The sequence below is a fragment of the Anolis carolinensis genome, chromosome 1 (genome assembly GCF_035594765.1).
Source record: "Anolis carolinensis isolate JA03-04 chromosome 1, rAnoCar3.1.pri, whole genome shotgun sequence".
NCBI classification, from domain to species: domain Eukaryota; kingdom Metazoa; phylum Chordata; class Lepidosauria; order Squamata; family Dactyloidae; genus Anolis; species Anolis carolinensis.
The window spans coordinates 183,831,849-183,856,373 of NC_085841.1; the positions used below are offsets into that span (position 1 = coordinate 183,831,849).

General features: G+C 37.0%; 1 protein-coding gene across 3 annotated transcripts in view; it reads right to left on the reverse strand.

The window, feature by feature from the left end:
• Nucleotides 1-24,525, reverse strand: part of adarb1 (adenosine deaminase RNA specific B1) — a 68,756-nt gene that overhangs the window by 41,815 nt on the left and 2,416 nt on the right. For 2 of the 3 annotated variants that reach the window (XM_008109206.3, XM_062961616.1), the window contains exons 2-3: nt 3,317-3,353; nt 1,470-1,544 (exon numbers count right to left, since the gene is read on the reverse strand). In XM_008109206.3, coding sequence (XP_008107413.2) covers nt 1,470-1,497 — 28 coding nt within the window. In that variant the 5' untranslated portion in view covers nt 1,498-1,544; nt 3,317-3,353. The remainder of the gene's footprint in view (nt 1-1,469; nt 1,545-3,316; nt 3,354-24,525) is intronic. The other variant, XM_062961627.1, reaches the window with a different exon arrangement.

A 24,525-nucleotide genomic window follows, 5' to 3' on the forward strand; every position in this document is an offset into this window, starting at 1 on the left:
AAAGGATATTACATCCAGGTTTTCAGATTTTAGAAGTGAGCTTTCCTGATGACATATGAAGTTGTTTTTTAGGTTTTCCCTGCATGAATGAAGCAACCATTCACACAAGAGTCAATTCCTGACTATGTTCTTGACTTAGTATTTTGGTTTATAGGACTGTTCCTGGAGTTATTTGGGGCACTGATTCAGAAAATTACTTTGGAAAGACCGCATTAGCCCTAGTTTCTTAGATATGGTTATCATAATTTTCTTATGGACGAGCAGGTAAAGACTGGTTTATGGCATATGTTCTGTATCTCAAAAACTAGAGCTGATGGGGAAAACTGGCACCATTTTTGGAATCAGCTGTTCAAATATACCCAGAAACAGGACTAACGATTGAGGCACCAAAATGCATGTTGGCCAGTGTTATCTGCCTTCGGTCCTGCTTTGGCTTAACGTTTATTATAGCACAAGAACAATTTCAAGAAACTGTCAGCATGGCCCCAGCATAATAATGTACATCCTAGGAGCTCACATATTCTAATGGAATGTGCTCCCTTTCTCTTTCTTTATATGCAGTTACAGCTTATAAACACTTCAGTACTGCAAGTAATCAAAATGAACAGAATAAAAGTTAAAATGAATAGAATGGAAACAACTGTGGTAAAAATCACAGCTATTCATGCCAAAATTTGCTGAGACCAGCCAAATTCCAAAAACAAATCACATTCCCCAAGAAGTGTGTGGGGGTGCTTCTAAAATTTCCAGTAAGTTTTATGGTTTGGATCTGGCTCAAATACACTCAAAACACAAAGTTGACTATTATCTATAGCTTCTGGGATCTATAGGGAGGTCTTGGAATATATCTTCAGGGTCATATTGTATGAAATTCCACATATGATGATCACCAATTTCTTTTCTCATCTTGTATCTAAGAATGATCATAAATGATACTCAGATTAAAGGATTCTACAACCTGTATTTACTTGAAATCCAAAAAAGATAAACAAGAAAGCAAGCAGAAAAACAAGGGCAGCAGGGTTGAAAAAGATCTGTAAAATCACAACAATTAAATCACAGAAATGTAAACAAAGTAAATATTGCAATCCTATGGATGGCTACCTAGAAATAAGCATTAATTCCCAGGTACCTATGCAAAATACTAAAACAGGCTGAACTCAGTGTGACATCTTTCTACATATTCATGTAACAAATGCATTAAAATTAAGAGCACCAAACAAGGAAATTAAGTATTAAAATTCTGTCAGTTTCAACAGTACTAAATTGTCCTTTTCACAGGATTGCCTAAATGTTTCTTTAACTTTTTAAACATGTTCATACTATTTTAAGATATCACATTTTAAACAACAAAAGCAAGGAAACACTAATGATTTTACTCTGGCATGAAGCAAATGATTATTGGGCTAGCACCGATACTCTGCAGAAATGGAAATGGTTTTTAGCACCACATAATATACACATCTTACTCATGTTCTCTTCATCATCTATGTCCATTGTGAAACAGTTCTTCAGGTATCTAGAGTCCTGTAGGTGGTTTGTTTCTGGAAGTGAAATAAAGTGAAATAGTTAAAAACATTGGAAGAGAAATTATTTAGGCATGCATTTTCTTTAAAACAGAACAGAGCAGGAAGAGACAGAGATGAAAATCTGAGGTTATTTTATTCTCACTAAAGCAAATAATTTCCCCCTCTCTTTTGAGCAAGATTGTAAGTGGTCTGTGCATTTTTCAAAGGGTTATCACATTTAGAAACTTCTCTGCAAAAAAATCTGCACAATAAAAAAGATTTTGCACAAAATGTGCAAAATGTATTTTTCATCCCCCTAAAAAAAGTCTACAATAAACAATAAAAAGTAAAAAGAAATGGTGTTTTTGTTCTCACACATTACATACATATTTGAGTAGAATGCATGTCACAGACCAGGACAACACAGGAGAGAGCCTTTTCTCTTGGGCCTGCCAAGGGGGCCTTTCCTGAAGACAAACCCTTCCTTGGAGACTTTTAAACAGAGGCTGGATGGACATCTGGTAGGCATACATTAATTGTGCTTTTCCTGCATGGCAGGGGGTTAGACTAGATGGCTCATGTGGTCTCTTCCCACTCTATTATAGTATTTTATGATTCTACAAGTCATGCAACAACCAGTTAGGATTTTAAAGGTTAAAACCAACCCCTTGAGTTGGGACCAGTAAGAAACTGGCTTTTCGACATTGCAACAAAGCAGTGATCCTGTTTAGAATCACTGGAATAAAAAGGGGAGCAGAAGTGAGTCTTTCAATTCCATGAGAGTGGATTGCAGCATGGGGGCCAGGCCCAATGGTTTGAATCCACTCTGCTGTTCTTAAAAGCTTTCATCATAGCACAAGCATCCTTTTCACCTCCTAAGTTGCCCAGTCAAAATTGGTGCGGAAAGATAAGCAGAGGGCAGGAGGGCTGTTCTTCATTTTCCCACTTGATTAATTATTTTTGTCAACTACATCAAACTCCAGTCCAACATCTACATTTACCCCGCAGATCCACAGAGATTTTTCTAAAAGTCCTTCATGTATAAAATGTATTGTTTTGTCCTCAATAAGAACAGTGATATAGTGCAGATCAACCCATATCCACAAAAGCATTCATGAGTGCAGAATTAAGGATATTCCATAATATACAAATACCCAGAGTTAGATTATATATCTTCACATATATGTTTGATGTGACTGTGGTTACTAGACATTTTTTCAAAAATAAAGCGACTAACACATATCCAATTGATTATTTGGGAAAATTTTTCTACAAATTGTTGTCTGGTCTACTTTTTAAAAGTTTGTACAGAGCAGATAAGTGAACTTCAAAGGACAATGTAGTATGTCATCTATACTGCAGGTCTTGTTCTCTGTGAATTCTGTACTACAAATGTCCAATCTGTTTGTGTGAGAATTAAGTACACAGATTTTCTTTCCCTGGTCCAGCAAAGGTGGCACAACGAATAAAGACAAGCACTGGGGAAGAAAGCTAATACATAACCATAATGCTGGTGTTTAATCTTCCTAACTAGAACAGAAAAGGAAAAAAGCACATTGTTATCTATTTCAATTCCTAGTTTTACAATTAAATTTACCAAATCAAATTGTATAACCTCCCTGTTGAGGTAAAGGCTGGCTCATGTCAGGGAGAGTTAAACTCTAATACTGAACAAAACAAATATTTTAAAATGAACTTTCTTAGGCCAAAAGAAAGCCTCTCTTATAAGAGCACTCTGTTGTGTGTTTTCCTTTCTTACAGCATCCTTTGTAGAAGAATAGTACTGAACACACATAACAATTGCTTACCTTCTCTAAGTCTAAATGCGCACACAAATCTTGTAACCTATGGAGAAATTGAATACTTTTAGAATATAAAAAGATTATTGTAAAAATGAGGAAATAAAAGAACAAAGTCACATTTGTTAATTTTTTCCTGGGGTCCTGGAACCAAACCAGTTTTAAACTTTTACAGAACTGTGTCCAGTATATCTTATTTTTGTCCACAAGATGGTGCTGCTCTTCTCATAAAAATTTCACTAATTAAGGAATACAGATAAGAGAAACTACAATGAGTACCCTAATTCTAAACCACTAAGAACATGGTTATTTAATGAATTCCTGAAAATAAAATTGAACAACTTTACAGTTAGATTGATTAACCAATTTGCTTGTTTTCACCTGCTTTCTAATTTCTTCTACAGTGTATAGAATTCTTCTGCCATAGCTTCCCATTCAGTTCAACAGAAGGGAAAGCACTACATATAAAATGATTCAAAGCAATATACTTAATACCAAAAATCTATTAATTAGTAGCACTTTAACTATTAGGTTGAGTCTATAATTTAAGTCTGAAAAGTAAGGCAGGCCCTTGGGAATCAATGGGTTTTGTTTCTGGGGAAAATAAATGCCTCATTATATACCATGGTGTTGTATAAAGGTATATAAAATGGCAAAACCAAGGTTTGCCTTTTATTTCTCTCTCTCTCTCTCTCTCTCTCTCTCTCTCTCTCTCTGTGTGTGTGTGTGTGTATATATATATATATATATATGCATGCATGTATATGTGTGTGTGTGTGCGTGTGATTATATATACATACACAACTCTATACATATTCATTAAGGCTGTGGACACAGAATCTGCGGATGTGGAGGGGTCACTACATATACTACAGCTGTTAGGATAGTAAGAAGGCAGCAATGTCATTTAATGTAGATAAGAAGAAGAAAAAGCCCTGGGAGACATTTTGTTCTACCTTCCCCCAGAATGATCTCATCTCTAGTTCCCTTTCTTCTCCTTGCCTTGGCCGCCTACCCTGTTCTGCTTTTGTTCATCTTTCCAGTTGTGAGGAGTAGAAACACCCACTTTCTGCCCACTTCCGAAATATAGAGGTCTGCATAAGAAAGCACAATGTGCTGAGTCTCACTGCTTGTGCTCCCCAATACACCTACAATGACAAGGCAAAGATCAATTCTGGAACTGGTACAGCAGCACTATAAATTCCACGCATATCTTCCTCTGTCTCACTTTTGCTTTAAACTGCAACTCCTTGAATAAAATAGTGAAGCTGGACATACAGTCGACAAGGCAAGAGCCAGACCACCCCCTTCCTTGTGCCTCCTTGGGAATTCAGATCTTTGCCCAGCTACACATGTGGCAGGGATTTGTTTACCATAAAAGGGGCTTTGTCCATAATTAAGACCCAAACAATGTTTTAAGATTGCTACTCCAAGATTATAAAATCAGCTACACAAGTAAAAAAGCAGGAGCCTGTATGCACATACACACATATACATATAGAAATTCTTCTGCTGAAACCACGCCATCTAATATTTGTTTATTTTTCTCCTGTGTCTGTGTGCGTGCTGGGCGGTTGTATTACAATCTATCGAGTTATACAGGATAAATATACACATGAATTTCCCGTTATTCTTTTACTGTAGGCATAGCCAAATTAGAAGGGAAAGGGGCTACATTAGCCCCTGCAAAAGACCTTGGAGGACCACCTGCTCCAGGGCATTTTCATCATGTTTTGGGGATTTCCTGGACCATTATAGGACAAGGGTAGACCTTTTTTTTTTTTAAACCAACAAACAAATTAAGCAGAAGTTACTACCTGTTTGCTTCCTGTTTCAAACGGGGCCTCTCTTGGGCCTAAATATGCCCATGGTGGGATCAAAATAAGATGAAATTGTTCCCATTTCATCCGAGGGCCCCCAGAAAGCCCTCTAGAAAACTTAGGCAAAAAATGTTTTTGAAAAAGAAATTTTATAGAGTTAAGAATTGATAAGCCCTATAGTAAAGAGAATTCGATTAATGCATGAGCGCACTGCCAACATAGTCACGCGTGCAGGGTGGAACCAAAGTCAGAAAGGCATCTGATGTTTTAATAACTTTTAGGAAATGTTTTTAAACATTCTACACGTAATGTGATTTTATTTGCTATACACATGGTATATGATGCTATGGTATTTGAAATTAAATAAATAAAGAAGTTATGAAATATTGAAACCCCTCTGTGACTTCTGGCCCATGCTGCACAAGCAGTGAAGACAAAAATGCAGTAAGTTGCCTGTATCCCCAGACTCACATACATCCTTTAGTAAAATAGTTGCATTGAATCAATTTTTCCCTCAATATTAAATGGAACAGGTGATTAAGTGCTAGTTTCTTCTCTTTGTCCCATCATCCTCACATTTAGTGGGGATACAGGCGAGCAGCCTCTTAGTGGTTGTCCCCAGGATCCAGAGCCCCTTCCCAGGCACCATCTACACTACCTGTTTCTGAATTCAGATTATCTATTTTGAACTGGATTACAAGGCAGTGTATTCTCATATAATCCAATTCAAAGATAATCTGGATTCAGAAACTGAATTATATGACATTGTAGATCCAGCCCCAGAGAAGCTCCCTGCTTTCTTTTCACAGAAAAGTAAAGACCTTTCTGCTTACACAGGATTTTGATGACTATATAAGACACATACTACCAAATTAATGTACTGTAAATTGCTAATTGTTGTACTTGTGAACATGTACATGTTTAATGGTATATAGTTTTTTAATGTTTAATTTAACTTTGACTTATGTATCTTGGGGATTTTAATAATATTTTTAATTTGATGTACAGTCCCACTGCAGCTTTATTCCACCACACCTTGTAAATACCAGAGTCTGTGGATGTCTAAGTTCCATCTTATACAGTGCTAAAAAAATATGTTCAAGTCATGAATAGTTGGCTCCATGGATACAGAATCTGTGGATTCAGAAGGCCAACTGAGGAAAAGGTAGGATAGAAATAAATATAAGAACAGTTTGATAACTATATAACTCGCCTCCACTGCAATTTTGTGTGATCCTTGATGGTCCTTACCAAAGATTGCCACCTCTTCTTATTTTTCTGCCTAAAATGGAGCGTGAACATTTATTCTTCTTCATCCACACTAAAGCTCAAGCCTTAGACACAATATTTTGATATTAGAAAATTCCCCTGAGTGCAAATCTTCAATATGCTGTCACTTTCATTCAACTAAGCACTCTAGCATGCAAAAAATCCTCCCTTTTTCTCTTTTGTGTCATAGTTTGTACAGTATATAATAAGAAAATGGATAGAGTGATGCATACAGTGTCTTTCATGCATAATAGCTCCAATGCTGTGAAACCAAGACACATGAAGCATGATGTAGACACTAGAGAGGCAACTGTGACAATCACTTCAAGGTTTTTAATTATTTAAAAAAAATTACTGTACTAAAATTTGATCAATTTAAATACCTCTGTAACCTGCAGTACCATTGTCAATCTCTATGGGGAAGGATAATCAATTTTAATCTGCCTGTTGCCTACAGTAATGTGTTTACTCACTAGACAGCAGACTTCCTTGGACAGAACACATCTATTATTCAGTATAATGGCTCCTATTAAAAGAACAGATTCTACAGGAAGCAAGTTTGACAAAAAAGCTACTAACAAAAGCTGCAGGAAAAGTAAATGAGACCACAGAGCAGCAAACAGGGTGGAGATGGCTGCATTTAGAGCAGTTGAGACTCCACAGCAAGAGCTTCCAAGACAAAAGGTGAATAGACCAAATAATGGCTGCGACCAAAACATGTAATGTTTTAGAATAACTTGTAAGACAGGAAGCAAGCAGAATAGAAATAGCTACATTCTGAACAGCTGAAATACAAGAGCAAAAACCTATAATGAATGCAGACAAATTTACTATTATTGAGAAATAAAACATGAGATTGTGTTAGAAGGAATATTGGTCAGACATTCCAATGCGGTGAAGCAAAATGATTCATGTTGTTGTTGTTGTTGTTGTTGTTGTTGTTGTTGTGTTTATTTATACCCCACTTTTTCTCCCCACAAGGAGATTCAAAGCACTTTACATTATTTTAAACTACACTGTATGCCTGGTTTTTGTTTTGTGTATTTTCATACCTTTTATAAAGGTATGTTTTAATATGTGTATTTTACGAAGTGTTTTAAAATGATTGTATGATCGTTTATGTTTTAGTAATAGTAATACTGTAACCTCCCTTGAGCCATGAGGAGAGGTGAGCAAGAAATAAAACTATTAGTATTATTATTAAAATTTCTCACAAAGAAATGGAGTGTGGAAGCACCCAACTGTATGAAGTATTAAAAAACAGACCTGTCTAACATATTCTGTATAGGGTTTTTTAAAAAAAATACTTATATACACACTCATGCACATATAGTTTTTGAAGGATAGAAGTCACCACAAGGGAGGAGGTTTTGCATTTATTTTTGTTTTAAATATATACACCTTACCGTTCTGGCTAAACAACAGGCTTCCATGCCTGTGACAGTAAGAAACAATAAAAACATCTAAGTTTCCGATCCTTTCCAAATGAAGGCTCTAGAAGAATGACAATGGAAAGCATCTACCATTCAGGCCTTACATATTGCTCCATCTGCCAAAGATGTGTTTGGTTCAACTGCTGCCCTTCCACGGAGTCCACAGGGGAGAATACCGGTAATACCCTCTCTTCTGAATGCTATATATTGCAATTAGATCTAAATAGCACTATATATTTTAATACCTGGAAAACAAGGACTGTTTCTTAAGACAGGCATCAAACATTCTGTAGCTTTTTGTTCTTCTCAGTAACAGAGGGACCTGATGAGGGCACTAGGATGAGGATGGGCAATTCAGAGAGGTCCGGGGGGTCAATTCTACACACACACACACCATCTTATTATGTACTACAACACCCCTCTCCTCTCCATAGCTACACACCACTGTAGTTTTATGTATGTGTTAGTATACCAAGAGAGACAAATAGGTGTTGCATCTTCCCGATTTTCCCACTGCATTTATCTACAAATTACTGGACTCCATCCAGTTCTACCACTGCCATCCTCCTTTTCTTAGTTAAGGAATATTCAGACTTGGTCTGTCATTACTCTCCTCTAAAGATGGCTAGCAGCACCTGGAGTTCCTTGGCAGTTCTCTATCTGAGTAGTAACATCAATCTCGTCCCTACTTAGCTTCTATGATCAGGTAAGATCTTAGGCTATTTAGATAAGGACAGTTCAACAACTAGGTCTGGGCTTTTGTAACTCTTCAAGAATTAGTTGAAAATTCTTCTTCATCAGGTTTGTAAGGTTCTTGCCAAAAACACTATTGATGATCATGTGGAATACCAAATCACCAGCAAGGAGTCCTTCATAATATTACCATAGGTGATGCTGCACATGCAAAACCGTTTTCTGATGTCACCAGCTGCCTAAGAAGCAGTGCAATGTGGGTATTTCTATTTTCCTAATCATTACCCTGTCCTTCAATGATGAAGACCCTTCTGTTGCCATTTCCATCATTCTGCTAATGAGAGTCTCATATTCTTCAAGGATTCACTCAGTACTTCTCCTGGCTGAATTGTTTGTTCATGGGTCGGCACCATATCTAGTCAGCTGATCTGGTGACCATCAGTAGCCTAAAAATAGTACTTTGGTGTGTCTTTAATTCTATCATGGGGAATCTTAATCTCTATAATGCATTTGCTTTTCTTAGATTGGTGGCTAAATTCCTCCCACACACTTACATGAGTCAACATGATTAATGATCCTCCTGTTCTTCTGTGTCACTTTCTTCCACTCTCTTACCTTTGCTCCTTTTTCTTCCTCTTCCTTAGAAACCTCCTCTTTCTGATATGAGAGGTGTTTCTGCTGCCTCTCATCTAAAACATGTACTCTCTGATCAGTTAAAGGATACAGAGACATGCTTCAAGTCCCATCACCATCTCTTCCAAGATAGCTGCCAACTTCCATGTAGTTCTTGTTCTCTTCACTCACCCTACAGGATAATGGAATAACTCACCCCAGGAGCCCTTTTATACTGCACAATTATAGCACCATGATTCCACTTGAACCATCATGGCCATCTTCTATGAGTTTGTAGTTTTGTCAGAAGCACTAGAATTCTTCTCTGACTGAGAATTCTAAACCATCTCTTCAAACTGCAAATCCCAGATTGGAATCACATCAGTTACAGTGGGATCATAGCACTGTAGCTGTGCAATATGAAATGCCATTTCCCTTAAACCTTCATTTTAATGCCAAATTACCATTCAACCCTACACTATTTGCTCATTTCAGCAGGTTCCTTCACAGGAAAGAGAAGACCGTGTTGCAGTTTGGCTTTTCTCACTACCCCCCAACTCAGGACTGTAGCCCTGCCCCAAAGCCACAGACTTTTATAGAAACTGAGTGTGCCATCAGCCACAGCAACAAAAGCCTCATCTCCAATTTTAACTGATGGTTTAGGAAAAGGAGGGAGGGGTAGGAAAAAAGACGCTGTGTTCTTTGAATTGTAAAGCAACATGAAAACAGCACTGTCCCTTGTGAAAATGAAATCCTCTCTTCTTGTTACTTTAGAAGCCCCAAATGAAGAGTTTTCATATATCAATAACTTTTCGTGTACCCCCCCCCCCATAATTATTCCATTTTATGTTTATATCTTACTAAGTGTGAACATAAGAACTTGTTGTAGAGTTTATGTTTTTTCCTGTTTTGACAGGGAAAAGAAAAAAAAGCAGTGATGACCATCAGTAACCAGGAAGTCCCTTGCTTCCTTCCAGGATCTGTATTCTGTAGCTGCCTTTCTGGCAGCAACAGATGATAATTTATTATTTATTTATTTATTTATTTAATACATTTATATCCCGCCCTTCTCACCCCGAAGGAGACTCAGAGCAGCTTACAAATTAAATTTACATACAATATTATATTATTAGCATAGCACAATACTGGCAATAAATTACTATATTGTACTATATCAATATATTGTAATATTATTAATAATATTATATGTAATATATAATATATAATTAACATTATTAAATTGTATTATTAGTATTATATTGTATTACAAAATAATATTAATATTATATGCATATACAATATATTATAATACTATATATATTATTGTAAACTATATTATATATATATATATATATATACACACATACACACACACACACACACACACATATAGGTACACATGTATATATGTGTGTACATATACACATACACACACACACACATATATATACATGATAAGAAATGTTTATGTTTATTAATATTATTATATATGGATACAGAAATAAACTATATATTGTGATAAAAAGTCAAGAGGGGAGATGGCAGAGGAAGAGATTTAAACACATATGTACAATAATAAGGTAGAAAAATGATAGACTGCACCATCTAGGCTCCACTAGGTTTATTGTCATGATCCCATGCTATGGCAACACTGTGCTATACATGCAAATAATTATTTAAAACCAGTAAATCTGAACTATTCTAAATACACAGAGTTCTGTGACACCAGAAACAAATATGTTAGAGCAGCGGTTCTAAACCTGTGTTCTACAGACCCTCCCAGGGGGCTGCAATGTCTTTACAATAGTCTGTGAAGACTTGATGGCTGTTCACATGATGGAGTGGCCATCTGTCAGGAGCTAAAGCAAAGGCTGACTGGCTGGCTGACTGGGTACAAGTATTGCCTGTCATGGGGCTGCTCTGCTGTATGCATCTGGGCAATTCTGCTGGCCAGCCACTTCTAGGAATGGGATGCCACCTACCAGTCCCTTTCAGGTCTGCCAGGACTGGTGACAAAGCTAGAAGAAGTACCAGTGGCTGCCAAGGACTCCTCCTTTCCCAGAAAAAAGTCTAAGGAATGGGGAAGGGAGAGAAAGTGGTGTGCCAGGCAACTGGGACAAGATGCGGGGGGGGGGGCGCTCTGGTCAGGAGGACCTTTTCCCTCCCTCCCCAGTGATGTTGCCACTGGAACCCTCAAGTTCCCTTGTTATCCAAAACAGGCATGTGATATTTGCCTCTTTATGTATATATGATAGTATATTTTCCTGTTTTGGTTAACAAGGGAACTGGAGGGTTCCCTTGTTGAACTTCATGTGAGGAGCACTTGCCCCTACTACATGAAGGAGCCATGAGAAGAGTGTTCAGAGAGTAATTCTAGAAAACATCACCCCAAAAGTCCATTGCCTTAGCATTACATTAGCTGACTCTTCTATCTTGAAGATAAAAATTCCTTCAAATCTTTTGAAGAAAAACTATTTAATGGTTCCCAATGGCTTTAGACTGACACAAGTAAAAAATTAATTCAAGCAACTGACTGGTGTGTATCACCCACAAGAGAGCAAATTTAAATACTTCTTCATAGATACACCAAACCTTGTCTAGAAATCAGTAAAGATCATCATGCATCATGCTGTTTCAAACTGTGCCAAATGTTTACATATCTAAAACCACACTCATTTTTCCGATACATCTGCTAGGAAGCTTTAAGAATGCCCTCCCCCCTAAATTGTAATTCCACTGCTTGTTGACACTGCTTTGGGTGTCAGCAGAGCAATTCATTGATTACTGCTACCATCAGTATAATTTTCAAAGAAATGTGTGGATGCCAATGGCTATTCCTACAGTGGCTAATCATCATGCTGCTCTAGCCTGTCTGGGCTCTAAGAAGCAGTCAGCAGCATGTAGCATTTGATACAGATCTGAGCATTGCAGGACTTTCTTCTTCTAAGGAACACATCTTAAACAAATCATCTATGCCCACCTCATAAACTACAGTACAGCCAAGCTCCTACAACATTTCTGATCACAGAGTAGGGAAAGAATATTACTACACTGAAGTACTTATCCTTGTTATCTAGGAAAGAACATTTGTCCCCACCTAACTCTGATCTCTGCCAGAGACATTGTATAAAATGATGTGGTGTCAGCACATCTCTCTTTACAGAAAAACAAAAATAAGAAATTCATAGTATTTCGAGGAGAATTGCACCAATCCTGCTTTCTCTCAGATCTGAATGGGCAAAATGATGCTGGAGGAAGTGATCCCTAAGATTTCCTGGATAAAAGGGGGAAAATATTGCTACACATCATTTGTCTGCTGGTGCCAACTGTGATGTCATGGGGTTTTAAATGTTGTTTAATTTATGGTAATTGAGATAATTGGAAGTTTTAAATGTTTAATTCATGATAATTGAGATTTACATGTGCTGTTTATGTGAGGCAATAAGATAAGGAGCTCTTGGGAGGGAGGGAATGGAAAGCTAAGCATTGTGATTGGTGAAATTCCTGATGGGATCTGAATTAGGTTGATGACAGACAACTGCGGTTACAATTGATATGGTCAGTCAGAAAAATTAGTGAGAAAGAAGAAAGGAGTGAGTGAAATGAGGATAAGCAGTACAAGTATCAGTCAGGTTTAGGAATTATTAGTGGTGTTTAAGAGTCCGAATTAGCTGGGAGTGTAGTGTGTAAAAGTATATTTAATATATTATATTAAATAATATAATCTATCTCTTTTCATGTTCAACATCTGTTTTTGTATTTATATGCTTTCGGCATCTGGGAATGCTACATGTCTGATGTCTGTGGTAGCATCAGTGAATACAAAGGGGTCATACCCAGTAGGGATATAAGTTGCACAATAGACCACACAGGTACTTTACGGGCATCCTCATAGTTGGTGGCCAGAGCAGTAGGGCAGAAGGAGGTACTTACATTGATGGTGGAGGTGGAGCAAAAAAACCCTTTTATTCCAGGGGTTATACCATGAGATTTATGGAAGTCTTCATGTTTGGTGGCAGTGAAAGTTTAGGCAGAGCTTCACACCTTATGGAAAGGTAATGGACGAGGTAATAAACCCCACAACAATACATCTGAAAATTCTGGATGATCATTTCCAGCAACTGCACACACACACACACACACACACACATTCATTCTTAGGCCCCTTCTACTGCCAAATAAAATCCAGATTATCTATGTTCAACTGGATGATATGGCAGTGTAGACTCATAAAATCCAGTTTAAAGCAGATAATGTGGATTATCTGCTTTGATAATCTGGATTATATGGAAGTGTAGAAGGGGTCTAAGAATAATTCTGTGTAGGTCCAGAAGCATCATAAAATGGTACTTAACTAGCTCATGCTAGTCAATATTACCATGAAACATTTACTACCTGAATGATTTCTTACAAACCTATAAAGCCTGCCATCCCTCCCTGGAATCCTCTAACTCTCACTAACCCTCACCAATTGTCAGGAATTCAAGAAGCTAAAGTCCAAAACACTTGGAGGACCAAAGGCTGTGAACCATTGTTTTAAGGGATCCCTCATGCAACATTTTAAAACATTCTGGACTAACTTCCTTTTTTATAATGTACTGATAGAACTATCCAATAATAATAAAAAGCACAAGAGAAATGCTATATTTAGTTGAGCATTATCAAAACATTCATTAATTATTCAAGGTCTACTTTCTAGACCATCAAAAACCAACATAGTATAAATGGAAAACTTTAAATTACTAACCAAAATTGATTAATGTATCTGGCAAGTTTTAGCAATGATCGAAAGGTTGGAGCCAGGAATATAAATCAATCTATCCATCCACCACAATTAATACACAATGCCTTACAGAATCAATGTGCTTTAAATTAGTAATGTGTTGTTTGGAAGTCCGTGACATACTGTCATAAATGGAACAGGCTGAATCCACCAGGATACTGGATCTTGTTACCACCAATACTGCATGCTTTGTGAAAGTAACATTATTACATCCTCATCATCCTCAAAATGTAACATATTGCAGGTAAAGTTGCTATGTGGAACACATTACTTCAGAGCTCTGTTGCTGGATTGTTATGGTGTTCCTATTGAAATTGGTTCAGAAATACACGAAGCACAAAATGCATTAACTACCATACTTAGAAATAAGCATCATACTAGTGAGTGAAATAATTGTGAGCTAAAAATGCCCTCCCATCCCCCCACCCTCCGACAAATGAGAGTGTACTTTCAGAGATTTCCAAGGGGTTGGAACTTTTAAAGTACATTTTCAGGCAGACAAATGGCTTACCATAAGGTAGCACTCAGTCTTTTAACTTCAAAAAAAGAAGCTTCACCCATGGTTCCACTAACACCAGAAATGCAGTAAGTAGGCACACAATGGCATTCCTCCTTGCCAATAAATGGACCAATGCAAACAACATTACCTCAACACTACTTCAGGGGTGCCCTTGTTAAATGAAATAAACTTTTTAGAGAAGGCAGCTTCATTATAAAGTTGTCAAATAGAAATGTTTTTTGAATAAAAGCATGTAATGCTCACTGCTATCTTCTCTTATACACTAATCTGAGGCCAAGCATACAGTATATTTTGAATTGTAGGACACAATAAATCAGAAAGCGCCTCCTACTATCATGATGAGGCCTGTGAAGCCTTGAGGATGACGATGGGGATTTTTTAGTTAAGCCTGGTGTTTCTGTGGGGGAAAGCAAAAGTGTTTTTCGAGACAATGTGAATGTTTTGGGTAGATCTGTTGTTGAGGAAACAGGCAGGGATTTTTATGAGAATCAGTCAGGGATTAACTCTGAAAGGTATGTGGAGGGTTACAGATAACCCAGTGTTTACAGTTCAGAAGGGATAATGCGAAACAGAGACAAATTGATTGTTCTCAGAGAATGAAAGATAAACAAAGGGAACCCAGGTGTAAGAAAGAGTGATGTCAGAGGCAAAAAGGAGTATTTTTAAGGAACTGGAATCAATGTTCGGTGGGAAGATCAACATTGGATTTTCATGTGTCAAGGGAGTTTAGGAACTCCAAGTTAGGAGTTCTGTTCTTGGGTCTGTATCTTGTTTCCCTGTTTCCATGTAGCCTGAAAAGCTACATGGACCAATGATATAGCTTGTTATAACCTTAACATCCACATTAATTTGGGCTACTTTCTCTTTTTTATGAGCCATCATCCATGTATTAGAAAAAATGTATATATAGGAATAAAATAAACGTTATAACAGAAGTGAGGAACCGTCATTGACAAGGGACTACTTTTTTGGCTGACCAAGTGCTCAAGAGCTACAGTTTATTGGTTCCTACATAGGTTTTAAAATACATAAAAACATATGTAGACATATGTTAAATAGATATTTGAAATGTTTGCTGTTGTTACATGTCTATAAGAAAACTCCAATGTATGGCAAACCTATCATATGATTTTCTTGGAAATATTTCTTCAGAGGAAATTTGACATTACCTTCCACCTAGCCTAAGAGAGTGTGACTTGCTCAACATTACCGAATGGGAACTGAAACCTGATATTCTAGAATCCTAATCCAACATTCAAATCATGATACTATGTTGGATTATAAATGAAAATTAGTTGATTTTTTTTAAATCTTCATTAGATATTGAACCCAATATAATTGTCACATTCAACATAGAATCATAGAATCATAGAATAGTAGAGTTGGAAGAGACCTCATGGGTCATCCAATCCAACCCCCTGCCAAGAAGCAGGAAATCGCATTCAAAGCACCTCCACATTAACTAATAAAATTCATCCACACCTACTTGGTTATTATTATACATATATTTATAAATGAATTAACCACAAATTGACTTCAGTTGACTGTAACTAATACAATACTGATTTCAGTTATTACCTACTGATTTTGAATAAAAATTAATGAAAGAATGAGACTGACTTTTAGTCATCCAGTCATTTTTTCCTTATCAGATAGGGAGCATTTAGTAGTTCACTACTGAAATTTGGCATCAAACACATCACAATCTATATACAGTAGAGTCTCACTTATCCAACATAAACGGGCTGGCAGAATGTTGGATAAGCGAATATGTTGGATAATAAGGAGGGATTAAAGAAAAGCCTATTAAACATCAAATTAGGTTATGATTTTACAAATTAAGCACCAAAACATCATGTTATACAACAAATTTGACAGAAAAAGTAGTTCAATACGCAGTAATGTTATGCAGTAATTACTGTATTTACAAATTTAGCACCAAAATATCACGATGTATTGAAAACATTGACTACAAAAATGCGTTGGATAATCCAGAATGTTGGATAAGCGAGTGTTGGATAAGTGAGACTCTACTGTATATAAAAGGGTAATGAAATTTGGGCAGTGAGCAAAACAACAAAACTACACATTACAGAACCATGAAACTTAGCAACACAACCCCCCATCCTTGCCCCTAGGTTCTGACAACAAAAAGAAAAAAAATAAAGTCCTAATTAGAGGGAGAGGAATAATTGTTTTTATCCAATTGCTGACAGTTAGAAGGCTAAGCTCTGCCCACTGGGTCTGCTCCCAGTTAGAAGGCTAAGCTCCACCCACTTAGTCTCCTAGCAACCCACTCAGCCCAGGCCCTCTTCAACCAGGCTTCTCCCCCACTGCCTATAGAATACAGATTATCTGATTTGAACTGGATTATATGGCAGTGTAGACTCAAGGCCCTTCCACACAGCTATATAACCCATTTATAATTTTATATTATCTGGTTTGAACTGGCTTATCTTGAGTCTACACTGACATATAATCCACTTCAGTGTGCATTTTATACAGCTGTGTAGAAGGGCCTCATATAAGCAGATAATATAAGATTATAAATATACAGTAGAGTCTCACTTATCCAACATAAACAGGCTGGCACAATGTTGCATAAGTGAATATGTTGGATAATAACGAGGGATTCAGGAAAAGCCTATTAAACATCAAATTAGTGAATGCTGGATAAGTGAAATTATACTGTAATATGGAATAATTACTGTGGTAGAATAATACAGAACAATATAATCTCTAAAACCAGGACAGTAAATAAAGAGCAACACTCTGAAAGCAGGGAAATTGGGAATTCCACAGAGGAAATAAGGGCCAGCTAACACCTCCCAAGAAAGGATTCTTCCAGAAAGGAAGCTAAGAAGGGAGTGAAGCAGTGTGTATTACCAAAGTCATTATTATTACTATCATTACTATTATTATTATTCGTATTATTATTATTGTGTTGCTGTGAACCGTGAAAATGAAAACAATCTCACTCCAAGTATTCAAAAACACTAAAATCAGAATATATAAAGATTACTGTGGTATAATAAAACAGAACAATACAATCTCTAAAATCAGAACACTAAATAAAGAACAGCACTCTGAAAACAGGGGAATGCCACACAGGAAACAATCAGGGCCAGCTAACACCTCTCAACAAAGTATTCCCATCACCAAAGTCTGGCAAATCCTCTGTTTTCTGAGGGCCATGGCCTTTTTTTTTTTTTTTTGACTGTGTGCGCTCAAGCACTGCATATGGGTACTTCTTCATCTACACAGACAGTAGAAGCACATAAAATATCGCAAAGAACACCACTCTGTGAAAACAAGGGAATTCCAGACAGGAAACAATCAGGACCAGCTAACACCTCCCAACAAAAAATTCCCTCAGGAAGGAAGCACCCAGGCTTTAAAGCTGCAAGGCCATTACATGCTAATCATTTTGCCTAATTGCAGCATTCATACTTGCCTCCAACAGACAAAAAAAAAGAACAAACAGAAATATTGTATATTCACAACCTTTAGGAAATAATATCCCCTGATGGCGCAGCGTGTCAAAGCGCTGAGTTGCTCAACTTGTGGGTCGCAGGTTGAATTGGGGAGCAGAGTGAGACCTCACTGTTAGCCCCAGCTTCTGCCAACCCAGAAGTTCAAAAACATGCAAATGTGAGTAGATGAATAGGTACTGCTCCAACGGGAAAGTAATGGCGCTCCATGCAGTCATGCCACATGACCTTGGAGGAGTCTGCGGACAATGCCAGCTCTTTGGCTTAGAAATGGAGATAAGCACCAAGCCCCAGAGTCAGACACGACTAGACTTAATGTCAGGGGAAAACGTTTACCCTTTACCTTAACTACCACCAATTCCTCAATACTTCATTCCCCATACCACCATACTTCACCACAGCAATGCGTGGTGAAGCCAGTTTTTAAAATAAAATAAAAATTATAGAAAAAACTGGAGACTCTCAAAAAGGTAGACCACATATAACTTATTGGCACTTTTCTCAACCCTGCCTCAGGAGGTATGGCCCCACCATCCCTTGCCCCAGCTCCATATTAAGAAAGCATGTTCACAGCCAACATCACAGAATAATGCATAATGTGATGTAGATCTTATCTTTAGGGTACAAACCTCTGTTCATTTTTAGGCTAGTTGGAGCCCTGCAGGTGTCAGCTGAAACCAATGCCAATTCCAGCTGCAATCAACTTAACCATAACCACAATGCTTATGGACATCCTATAAAATACTACATTGGTGTATCCCAACTCCAGTGGCAGGGACAAAAATGGGGCTGGGATGCCTGAAGATGGCACAGTCAACTCATAAAAATCTGTATCCTGTCCCTTACGACAGTGAACAGTTGTGCCAAAAAAGAGATGAAAATAATTCAATCACTCACTGAAGTCAAAACACATTGCCCTATCAACTCCTCATTCCACATTCACACCACGGAAGATTATAGGAGATAGACAAAATCTGCATGTTCACTATAAATTCTGAATCTCAGATAACTCAGATGTGTGATGTCAAGTATATACATACACTGGCACTTTTTCTCTTCACAAAACTAGGCACACTTAAAGCACACAAGGGAGAATTGTGATGGTATTGTACAGACTCGAGTACATTGCAAGCAGTTGTCTTTCCAGAATACCCACAAATATCCTTCCCTTGGATTCCATATGCAATAAACAACATCTATGCCACCATTCCTGCTGAGTGTATAATGCCAACATTTCCCATCAAGGGGAATGAGAAATATCATGGCTCAAAATATGATTAGTACAGTTATTTCCTTCTTCAGTAAAGCTTTGCCCACCACAAAATTGTGGAAATTCATTCTGTGCCTATTGATTTGTGCTGAAAAATGTGGCATCTCTGAAAGAGGTGCTGGGTAATGCTTTAAGACGTCTAAAGCCAATATTTTAGCTAACAAATGCCCTTTCATTTTCTGCATTACATAAACTAGGTCATCCAAGCTGTAACAACGATAACCAAACCCCAAATTCAGATACTGAGTTTCAAAGACTTAGGGTCACCAAAAGTACAGATTAACAGTACATAATAACAAAACAGGCTATTAAACTCAGAAACGTAGGCTGCTAAATCCAATTGTTATTTGAAATTAAATCTGAATAAGCCCAAAGACGCTAACTCTTAAAGTGTAAGCAGTACTGGAGTTTTACCTGGCACTCATTTTTATTAGAAGTAACTCCCACAAAATGAAACTTTCTCACTACTAAATGTGCTCCAAGATTTAATGTAATTCATTCGATTTTGTAAGCTCATTTGATAATTTAACTATGATCAAAGATGCTTTATATGTTACTAGTATTCTGTCAATAAAGTCTCCATAAAAGGAGGAGTAATATTCAGTACTGCTTACAATTTAGGGTAGGCATTCTTACTTCCTAGTTGAATAATGAAAGTGTCCTATTCTGCTTGGTAAAGGATTTCATAAAGACATTATAGACTTAAACTAAGAAGCACAAAGAAAATGTTATCCTAATTATTATAGTTTATTATTTATTTATTTATCCCATTTGTATCCCGCTTTTCTCACCTCTGAGAGGACTCAAGGTGACTTACACAGGCACTTGTTCAATGCCTTCAAAATACATATCAAACATAAGTTTAAAATATTAACAAATTAAAATTCATACAGTGACACTAAAACCTAACAATCAATTAAAATCACGCCATCCAAAAATCGGATTCTAAAGCCGTTCCATAGTCATTGCACATAATTCACATCTATTATAGCCTTCATCCACTGCTAACCTGTTTCTTCAAGATAGCAGAATTCTGTCCCAGAAATCCTGGCTATCAGGATCTGTGATAGCTTCAAGTCCTGTCAATAAGGTAGTGATAACAATCAAAACATTATTTTTTAGGAATGTAATTTACTATTGAAATGTCAAAGCACTTAATGTGAAAGCAGAACAATGCCTTCTGACAGCCTTTGCAATTCAATTAGCATTATTATTTCATTTCTTTTATTGATTTCGGAGATTTCTGTCGCCTTTCTCCAGAGCGGACTCAAGGTGGCTCACATCATCTTAAAAACATACATACCCTGTTTCCCTGAAAATAAGACATCCCCGAAAAACAAGACCTAGTAGAAGTTTTGCTGAATTGCTAAATATAAGGCCTCCCCCGAAAGTAAGACCTAGCAAAGTTTTTGTTTGGAAGTGGGCCCAGCACCTGCCAAACAGAACACCAGAGCATGCAGGATTGGTAAATGTACATACCAGTTTTACATGGAAATAATGGTAGTAACAAGAAATTCTTGATAGGATTCACAGTTTGTCTGGTTATGTTGGTTTGTGATGACAACTACTGTACAGTATATAATAAATGTTCATTTTTTTGTTCAACAATAAATGTGAATTCTTCTTCATGGAAAAATAAGACATCCCCTGAAAATAAGACATAGCACATCTTTGGGAGAAAAAAATAATATAAGAAACTGTCTTATTTTCGGGGAAACACGGTAGAACATAAAACCATCAACTAAAATAGATATCCCATATTAAAACAATAGAAGTTAAAACAGTCTAAAATACCCCATTCCACCCTAAAATGTCTGGCTTCAGTAAAAAGCTGCTTCAAAACTTAAGGTCTTCACACCTTTTCTAAAAGACATCAATGTGGGAGTTGATCTAATTTCCTCCGGCAGCGAGTTCCATAGCTTTGGAGTTGTCTGGATTACTTAGTTAGATTCTGTCTGGATTAATGTAACGCGCTCTATGCAGGGCTGCCTTTGGAGAGTGTTCGCAAATTTCAGCTGGTCTAAAGAGCTGAAGTCAGGTTGCTCACTGGGGTTGGCTACAGTGAGCAGACAACCCCCCTATTGCAGCAGATCTACTGGCTGCTAGTCTGTTTCTGAGCACAATTCAAAGTGCTGGTCATGACATTTAAAGCCCTAGATGGTTCAGGTCCAGGCTATTTGGCTGACTGTATTCCCTTGTATGAACCTGCCCGGGCTCTGAGATTTTCAAGAGAGGCCCTTCTCTCAGTCTCACCTTCATCTCAAGCTCAGTTGGTGGGAATGAGAGAGCAGGACTTCTTGGTGGCTGCCCGACTCTGGAAATCTCTTCTTCCTAGGGAAACCAGAGTGGCCCCCTCCATACTGTCATTCTGGCGGCAGGCTAAAACCTTTTGATTCAGGCAGGCTTTTAAAGAAGAAGGTTTTTAAGATCAATTCAGAAGAGCCTGTGGTTTTTAACTTTGAATATTTTTAATGGTTTTTAACTGGGAATTTTTAAAAACTGTTTATATTTAATCCTGTTTTAATGTTTGCATATTTGTATATTTTAAATTGTATGCTGATGTTTTTATGTTAAGCCACTTTGAGTGTCCTGTAGGAGAGATAAAGTGGGGTATAAATAAATATAATAATAATAGTTCTATACAGCTTGACAATAACAGAATACACTATAACCTATGTAAACAATGGTTATCAACACGATCTGGGCATCTACCAGACCAGTTGGTACAAACTACTGCAGTATGACTATTTGCATTCCCCCCTTCCCATTCTTGTATTTGTAGCATATCTTTTATTTGAGAAGGCCACCTGTGGCATGTTCATTGACTGATGTTATTTTTATCCAACCTTTCCTCTCAAGTGCATCTCAAAGCAGCTTACAATATTCAGTAAATATGGTAAATGCTTCAGTAAATGTAGAAGTAAACCATGAAGTCAGATCTTCATGCTCAGAACAGACAATGAAGCTAATGAGGTTAATCTACTTAAATTTTAAGATGCATTTACACTGTAGAATTAATGCAGCTTGGCATCACTTTAACTGCCATAGCTCAATGCTATGAAGTCCAGTAAGTTGTAGTTTTACAAAGTCTTTAGCCTTCCCTGCTACAGAGTGCTGGTGCCTCACCAAACCACAGATTCCAGGATTCTATAGCACTGAATCATGTTAAAGTGGTGTCAAACTGCATTAATTTAACAGTGTAGATGCATCCTAAGTCTGAACCAAACCAATTAATTATTATTTGTGAAACACTTTAGTATTAATGTTAAAATATTGTGCAATTAAAAACAATGCACAAATGAAGAAAATATACTTTAAAATGACTTTTGGCAAGTACTTGCCTCAGAGATGGCTCATCATATGTAATGGAAATTAAATAATACAGTGATACAACACTATAGAGAAGAACGGTAAGATATTGATAATTTTAACCACTAAAATTAAGAGTGTGAAGGGCTTAAACATGAACGCAAGCTAAAAGCAAGGTTATTGGAAATAAGGACATCCCACTTTTACTTAAACAGATTTCCGGAATAAAGTTTTCAATCTCTTAGTCTCATATACATTTTTTCTTTGCCAAGGTTGCAAGAATAGATTTCCACTGGACACTGTGCCATTCTGGGTTATATGGTAGTGAAGGTAGTGATTATCTTTAGCTTCTTTAAAACTTAAATTTCATCGAAACTCTCTAAGCAGAGACTTAAATCTATTATGCCAACAGTAAGATAAGTTACCATCTATAGCCCCCATTAATGTTAAAGAGTGAAACTGTAGATGTAAAAGATAATATGCAATCCCATGTACTCAACAATCTAGGTTATTGGAGTGAAGGGACCATATTCCAGGAAGATTTGTGAGAGATGGTTTTTTCCTGAACTTCGAAACCTTGCCAATTAAGAACTCTGTAGATCAAAGCCAGCATACGAAGTTGAGCTTTGAAACAAACGGGAAGCAAGATGGTTCGAGACTAGTGATACAAAGTCTTTAAACTGCAGCCAACAATTTAGCTCCCACATTTTCTCTAGGAAAACAAATATATCAATGTTATCATTATATATTCAGTTGCCCTGCCATTCCTCATGAGAAAGAAAGAAAGAGAAAAGATTTTGTAATTCTATGAACACTTGACTAATCACCAAATAAGGCCAAAACTTTTCTATTCCGAGTTTGAAAATCTCTACAAAATATATTCTTGTTCATTTTTGTATGCTTTTTTTTACAACTCCTGGGAGTTTACACTTATAAGACCCTTTAACGATACTATTGTGAATGATCTCTCTCTGGAAAACAATTTGCCATTCATGTGGGTTTCTACAGGTGTGTCCAACAAGAGTTTTTAAAAAGAAAAGGCAGCAAATGCTGTATGCAATTCTCTCACCCTTAAATTAAAAGTCTGCCAGCTTCTATGAGCTGGAAGTTCGCACTTCTGATAAGGAACCAGTTTTTGTCTGAACCCATCATCATGGAAGTCAAATCATTTTGAATCCCAAACATCAAAGTAATTTAAACCTTTTTATCTTATCTGTATCAGATTTAGTAGGTTTAATCTGACCAACTGTTACTCTTTTTTTAGAATCCATATTGCAAACATGTTGCTTTTTGCTAAGTAAATAAAAAGTCATTGGGCCTCTATCAAGGCTTTAAATGCTAAAACCATCTTCAAATTAGTTTTTAAGTATTACTTTTGGGCAGGTGAACTTGTATGTGTAAAAACAGAAATCTATGTGCAATTGGAAGAAACATAAAGAAGCTGGAATAAATTGTCAACCATTTGCCTCCAACTGCAGGGTTTGCCCAGGGATATGATTCACACTCAACTTCCTTTTCTGCCTACAGTGGGCTTTAAGAGCAAAACATTCTCCAGATTGGCTTTACTCTACTGTAGTAAAAGGAGAGCATTATGGTAGGATGAGTATATTTTATCCAAAATGCTTGGGACCAGCAGTGTTTTGGAATTTTTTTCAAGTTTTAGAATACCTGTATTTGCATATGCAAACATAAGGAAATATCTTGGAAATGGGGCCCAAGTCTAGAAAAAGAATAAATGTATGTGTTACACACATAAACATAGTATGTGTGTCTGTGCATGTTTTTAATTATTTGGGGCATAAAGCAATGTTTGTGTACACTGAGCCATTGGAAAGCAAAGGACGCTGAACCTGTATCTTAAAGACTAACAAATACATTATAATGCACACTTTTGTGATACATTAAGCGCTATCTGCAGTTGGCAGCTCCAGAGGGAAAAATAGCCAGCAGCAAGGGAAGTGGGATGCAGACAGGCTTGTAAAAAAGAAAGTGTATAAGAACAATGGGGGGGAGGTACT